At 41.7% G+C, this 7,500-nt stretch overlaps 1 protein-coding gene across 2 annotated transcripts in view; it reads left to right on the top strand.

Annotated features, from left to right (window-relative positions):
- LOC108266877 (anosmin-1) overlaps positions 1-7,500 on the top strand; it is a 24,235-nt gene that overhangs the window by 8,275 nt on the left and 8,460 nt on the right. For both annotated transcript variants that reach the window (XM_017470696.3, XM_017470695.3), the window contains exons 3-6: positions 2,472-2,534; positions 2,648-2,870; positions 5,787-5,971; positions 6,912-7,041. In XM_017470696.3, the coding sequence (XP_017326185.1) occupies positions 2,472-2,534; positions 2,648-2,870; positions 5,787-5,971; positions 6,912-7,041 (601 nt within the window). The remainder of the gene's footprint in view (positions 1-2,471; positions 2,535-2,647; positions 2,871-5,786; positions 5,972-6,911; positions 7,042-7,500) is intronic.

Genomic DNA, 7,500 nt, shown 5'->3' on the forward strand with positions numbered 1-7,500 from the left:
GCGAAGCGTTAATCTTCTCCAGCTTGTTTACTCGGCTCATAAATTACCCACGATCCTCCGATTGTGGATCGCATGAATAATTCATTCTTTCTATTCTTTCTCACTCGTCCTCTTTCTTTTTTCTCTCTCAGAGAGGCCTCTTTGTTCTCAGTGTCTTCCGGCTGCATTTAAATCAATAATTAAAGAGAAGAATTTCCGTTTGATGTCACCTGCTAACGTCCGCTGTTTCTCAAAATTACTGCTGTAATGCTTTATAGAGAAGTGTTGTTGCAGTTCAACTTCTGAAATCTTTCTGTGTGTGTGTGTGTGTGTGTGTGTGTGTGTGTGTGTGTGTGTGTGTGTGTGTGTGTGTGTGTGTGTGTGTGTGAGAGAGAGAGAGAGAGAGCGAGAGCGCAGGACTGGCATTATTTTCTTCACTTGTTGTGCATGTACACAGAACTCTCTCGGAATTAATTTTTTTTCCCCCATAAAAAATTAGGAAAAAATTCTGTAAATAACGCGTTACATACAATAATTAAATTTGTCCGCGCAAATGGATGTTTGAAACTGTTCATCTTTGTTGAAGAAAAGTTGATCACTCCATAGTGGAGTTCATGGAGCTTTTTGTAGTTCTTGAGGCCAAAATTGCTTTATTTTGCTGCAGCTTTTTAAAAAATGCAATGCAGCTTGTGGAGTTTTTTTTATTTTTTATTTTTTTTGTTAAAACGACTCGAATCGGTGAAATCGCACTTCCACAAAATCGCCCTGCGCTCTTTTACAGTGAAGTTTGTTGGTAATTGAGAGCTTTTAGCTGTACTCGTGTTCGATGCATGTGAATGGAAGTGCGCTTTGACTGAATACACGTTGTGATGATGTCACATGACGCGCCTCAGCCCCAAATAAATCTGCAGTAATTTTGAAAAATTGCCTTGAAAATTGCGGAGTTTGTTTGATTTTGCGTTAATTTCGGCGAACACAAAATCCTGGAGGGACTTACAGAATACCCACAGTCATGGAAAAGTGAAGTGTAATGAATACTGTGAGACTGAGAATAATACTGAAGTGTAGATAGTACTGAAGTGTACAGAGTACTGAAGTGTACAGAGTACTGAAGTGTAGATAATACTGAAGTGTACAGAGTACTGAACTGTACAGAGTACTGAACTGTAGATAATACTGAACTGTACAGAGTACTGAAGTGTACAGAGTACTGAAGTGTAGATAATACTGAAGTGTACAGAGTACTGAAGTGTAGATAATACTGAAGTGTACAGAGTACTGAAGTGTAGATAATACTGAAGTGTACAGAGTACTGAAGTGTACAGAGTACTGAAGTGTAGATAATACTGAAGTGTACAGAGTACTGAAGTGTAGATAATACTGAAGTGTACAGAGTACTGAAGTGTACAGAGTACTGAAGTGTAGATAATACTGAAGTGTACAGAGTACTGAAGTGTAGATAATACTGAAGTGTACAGAGTACTGAAGTGTAGATAATACTGAACTGTACAGAGTACTGAAGTGTACAGAGTACTGAAGTGTACAGAGTACTGAAGTGTACAGAGTACTGAAGTGTAGATAATACTGAAGTGTATGAAAAGTGCACTCCTATTTTAAATACTATGCTATAGAACAAAATTACAAACTAATCTCTATTATTGAACAAAATGGACTTTTTTTGTCCATTTTGTCCATTGTTCATGAGTCATTCATTTCACACATATAACTCCGCCCACATATGATAGCCACACCCACTTAACTATTTGCTTAGTTTTTTTCAGCCTTTCTGATTGGATGATGTTCATCTCACAAGTGATGCTGGTAATAACTGCTAGCTTGTTGAAATTATTGTGATAATTTTCTGGAAAATATTACAGTCAGTACCTTATACAGTCAGTTCATTTATCAGTCAGTACCTTATACAGTCAGTACCTTATACAGTCAGTACCTTATTCAGTATGCACACATCAGTCAGTACAGTAAGCATGAACATATCGTCTCTAAGTAGCTTGCAAATTGGATTTCATTTATTAAACAGTGAATAAAAATCCCAGCAGTTTTTTAATGTAAATTTATATGCTAATTTGTTTGTTCATGTTTTAGCAAAACTACTGTATTAAGTCTGTACGTAATAATCACAGACTGGGTGCAGAAACACTCTAAAGCTTATTAGTTTAGTTTGTGGTTGTGGACCAGGGCACGAGCAGAGCCATGAGCTTCTTTCTTTCAGCCCTTTCATTTCACTTTCTTCCCTTTCTTTCTCAGTATCTCTTCATTCTCTAAACACACAGACATGTTGCATTAGCATTCATCTTAACAAGCCAAAACGAAACGGGCTGAACTACCAGCTACACCAGCTGAGTGTTACTCTTATTCACGTTCACGTTATCAATGTGAGCATGCCATTGTAGATATATTCTGTGGAATGTGCTGCTATGAAAGTCATCTTTATTTACATGCCATTGCTTTTGCTTTTTGTTAATTTTCTTTAGTGTCTGGAGCCCTGTAAAGCATCATGGGACCTCAGAGAGAACGAGTGTCAGGATTTGTGTGAGGTATCGCTATGCTTTTGTAATAAAGTTATGCTAATGAGGATATGTGATGCGTTATGCTAATGCGTACTGTCCGAGCTCCGATTCTCTCAATCCTCCCTCTTTCCCATTTCCAGACTGTCTTCCCGAATAAACAGTCCGAGTGCGTGGTGAGCTGTGAGTTTTTCCTCTCGGTGGAAACAGTGAAGCAGGGGGCGTGTCCAGCTCCGGAGCGAGCGAGCGGATTTGCTGCCGCATGTGTGGAGAGTTGTGAGAGCGACGCCCACTGCTCCTCTCACAAGAAGTGCTGCTCGAACGGCTGCGGACGGACCTGTCAAACGCCCAGGAACATTTATAAAGGTACGATTACCTAGCACGGACTTCATTCACGGACATTCCACAACATTAAACGTAAACATAAAGGGATAAAAAGTACGGAATAGACAGCAGTACCCTATAGAAAACGTATTAGTTGACTACTGGTTAAGGAGAACTTTCCGGTCTCATTCACCGCTAGTCTTATAAATCTACAGATCGCTCTTTATGTACCTCTCTGCAAGAAGTGCGTAATTGGTTCTTTTTTCTCTCCTTTTATTTTGATGGGGGGCTGGAGGGGGTGTAATTTGTGTGAAGCTGTGAAGCATTAGACTTGAAATTGAGCATCGCACCCAAATCGCTGTCAGATGTGGGAACCTGCAGGTGGAGGACCTTTAGCTCTGGAGTGTCCTTCACTGAGATTTGAAATGGAACGTGACCTTTTCCCTCAGAGGAAAGGTCATTACGAGCCTCTTTCTCTTCGAGTCTCAAAAGCAGCATGTTTCTGTCTTCTGTTGATACCGTTCTGTTTCAGTCTCTGTTTACTGCTTTATCGATTGACAAGGGCCAATTAAATCATCACTGTTTATAAATCATTACAGTTTATAAATCATTACTGTTTATAAATCATCACTGTTTATAAATCATTACTGTTTATAAATCATTACTGCACACGGGTGTAAAAGAGATTCCCTGGATTCCCTGAGCTGAGGTAGATGTGCACTGATTGTGTTAGCAGAAGTTGGGCCACACTTGAAACTATTTTAATCAGGCGGACATTCTGGTCACTTGTGCTCTAGGATGTGTGTCCATGTGTGGCCATGTGACCAAATTAGAAAGTGTGACTGCACGACGCTGGCAGAATTGTTTGCTCAGATTGTGTTGTAGATGGTTTTTGGGTTTTCTGAGTAATCTGTGGTCTTCTGTAAGTGAGGAGGACAGCCACAGAGCTCCAGCCATGGACGAATTTCCAGCTCTCTTGTTGCTCATGGCTTTGGGTGAGGAAAGATATGGTTGTTTTAGTTTCTGTTCATCATGCTTCAAAGAATTAACAAGAAGCTCGGAAAGCTCCAGGTGCGTCAATCAGGCCGAATGGCATCACAGCAGACTCACGGTGCCCTGAAGTAGTGATGAAGTTTCCTCACAAATGCACTGTGAAGGTCGAGGTGGACGAAGATTTTGGCCCCATATTCTTGTTAAAGGTTCTGCTGGCAGAGTTTATCTCCCTGCCACTGATGCGGTAACATAGAGTCCCGTGGTGATGATGTAATTCTGCAGCTTTTAAATAATTCTCATTTAGGTTCAAGATCATTTTCTGAGCATCGGGGCTTTCAACTTGAGTGCATGAGGTCATGACGTGGAAGAGCCAGACATGTGGGACACATGTGGCAGGCCACCAAGTTTCGAGCTGTTAAACATCCTCATTGCCGCATGAAAGAGCGGGGCTCAGCTGGCCGACGAGCCGGAACCTGGGATCAGAAGGTTACGTGACTAAAACCGAAATGGACTTGATATGTAGCATACCATACTCGGATCTCGGTTATGATAACCTTGTTGATCAGCTTCCAGGGGAATGGGCATGAATTTGCGATGGGGACACCTGGTAAAGCGGGAAACACATGGCTGTTCATATCTGCAAGCAAGTCCAGATGAGCAGTCTACTTTTTTTTTTTTAACTGGCGCTTCATCGCACCCACCTTCTGTGTCTAGCGTGTCTAACTTCAGTATAATGCACAGACAGGCACCTCCTCTGTTTCAGAGACAATAGGGGCAGTTGAAGCCATGGTTGTGGTAGCTGGAAATAAACTGGGGCTATTTCGAGCATGCAGGAATCTGACTGGCTGTGTCCTGCCACCGCGGACGTGAAGGGTTTTTGTGCTTTTATTCACAGCAGGTGATCACACTGTTGTGTCGTCTCAAAGCATTTCCATACACATATATATTTTTGTCTGCCTTGCTGTTATTTTCGAGCTCTTGCTAAGAGACCTTGAGTCCATGATGTTCACGCAGACTTCTGTCTGGCCACTATACCCATCCTGTTATCCATTTGTAGCAACCTTGATGATCAAATGTGTGTTTATTTCATTAAGAATGAGTGTGTTAGGAAGACTTTGTCTCCTGCAGTGAGGAAACAGAGGAAGAGGTACGCAGGACGTGGCTGCCATTACTGCCATACAGCTTGTTAGTGACTGGAATTGGGCTGCGTGCCTCGGTGGACTCCTGAGTGGCGTTAAGGCCCGAGGAGTTTCCCGTGCACAGAGACGACAGACGATTACAAACTTTCAAGATGAAGCACGAGTGCAGCACTTAAACAAATAGACTGGCAAAGCTTAAGGCTCGGCGATGTGACTGACGGAGTGGCGTGTTTATGGTGGTTTAGCTAACGAGCTACAGCTGCGTTTCATTAGCGGCTCTGAAAAGGATTTCTAAACTGTGATGGACAGACAGCGAGGGCATTGCTGTGAGCCGGCGTTCCCCTTGTCTTCACACTTTTACATTTTATTAAACATTACACATTTCCTCTCAAAGCTCCGTATGTAAATATGTAAGGATGTTTAATTTATTGCACGTGGAGGCGTTTATTGCAGCTTTAAGGGTGAAATGTCGTGGGGGAAATGAGGTTTGTGTGCACACACGTAGCTTTTTATGAACACTGAACTAAAAGCTATAAAGTCTGTGTGTGTCTTCATGCGAGTGAATCTCTTCGATCCTGGAAAAACTCCGAGAGACATACATGAGGCTAACATTAACGTTAACGTTATGCTCTAGCGGAATATTTCTGGTCTTTGAGTCCTGCACCAAAACTCTGTGTGATTATTAAAGCCCTTTGAAGAGGTGATGAGAGAGAGCTGTGTGAGGGCTGAGAGAGACCTGCTTAAGGTTCTGCAATGGAAAGTAGAAACTTAATGGCGAAAACTAGACAGTGTGTTTGTGTAAACAGATAAAATAACTGTGTTTCAGGTGTTCCTCTGAAGCCCAGGAACGAACTGACATTCCTGGAGTTGCCGTCAGGACAGCTGGAGGTCCGCTGGTCTTCAAAGTTTAACGTTTCAGTAGAGCCGGTGGTTTACGTTGTACAGCAGCGCTGGAATTACGGCATCCACCCGAGTGAGGACGACGCAACGCCGTGGCAGGACGTGGCACAGGTTCACACACTGCTTCGGTTTCAACTTTTGTTTAAAGATATACCAGATTAGAGAGGCGCAAAAATATTACTGCACTATAATGCGCCACCTCATTTGCATATTTGTACTGACTTCATGTGTGTATTTATAGCTTACCACATAATTTGCATATTTATAGCGAACTACATCATTTGCATATTCGTAGTTTCATCGTTTGCATACTTATAGCACTGCACATTTGCATATTTGTAGTTACCTAATTTGCATATTTATAGCGCACTACATCATTTGCATATTTGTACTTACATCATTTACATATTTATTGCACACTACATCATTTGCATAATTATAGTTCCTTCATGTGCATGTTTATAGCACGTCACATCATTTGCATATTTATTGCAAACTACATCCTTTGCTTATGTGTAGTTGAATAATTTGCATATTTGTATATAAATATGCAAATGATGAATCTACAAATACACAAATGATGCACTAGATCGGGCACTGGATGCTTTTTCGCACTGGGTCACAGCCTGATTTACATAGAAAAAGGGGCGGAGCCTCCAGAGTGTGATGCGATTGATATTTTATTAAAAAGCTGACACACCCAGTGACAATGCCTCTACATTGTGGATGTAGATTAAAAGCTAAAAGTTTAAACCGAATATGTTTGGGGTTTGAGATGACATATCACGCAACTAAACTTTCATTTTTGTCACATGGTTTCCATGGCAGCCAGCTTCCCTCTATTGTGTTCACCTGTTTCGTGTTAGTTCTTGATTAGTTTGTCTGTTTAGACCCGTGTGTTTGTTGTGAAGTCTTGTCGAGTGTTTTGCACGTTTCCAAGCCGTTAAAAACGTCACCGACCTACCAACGTCAGCTACATACACAAGTGCACAGTGTGTAGTATACAGACCTGTTGACCTGTCTTATTGTTTTTGTGTTTGTTTTTGTTCAGGTCACAGAAGAGCGTGTCGAGTTGGCGGAGATCAGAGCCACTCGGTGGTACCAATTTCGTGTAGCGGCCGTGAACATACACGGCACTCGCGGATTCACGGCGCCAAGCAAACACTTCCGCTCGTCCAGAGGTGTGTGTTTGTTATTATTTCTGCTCAATAAAACACGCCATAAAGATTTATAGTGGTGACACACCGTCTCCTCGCCTCGTTTCCGTCCTTTCTGCAGATTTTACAGAAATTCCAGCATAACACTTCATTTTAATAATATACTATATTTTCATCTCAGTGATTTACATATTTAAATTAGCGACGGGTTTCTAATACACAGGAGACTGTGTGTGTGTGTGTGTGTGTGTGTGTGTGTGTGTGTGTGTGCATGCCAAGAAATGAGGTAAGTTGTCTGTTCTCTTTCACTCAGACCTCTGAAACAGATTAGGGTGTGTGTGTGTGTGTGTGTGTGTGTGTGTGTGTGTGTGTGTGTGTGTGTGTGTGTGTGTGTGTTAAATGTAAAGCAACTTGAAAGAGTGTTTGCAACACACACCAGATCTCCAGGCCTTTCTTTCCACACACACTAACCTCAATTAATTT

This window comes from Ictalurus punctatus, chromosome 6 (genome assembly GCF_001660625.3).
Source record: "Ictalurus punctatus breed USDA103 chromosome 6, Coco_2.0, whole genome shotgun sequence".
NCBI lineage: Eukaryota > Metazoa > Chordata > Actinopteri > Siluriformes > Ictaluridae > Ictalurus > Ictalurus punctatus.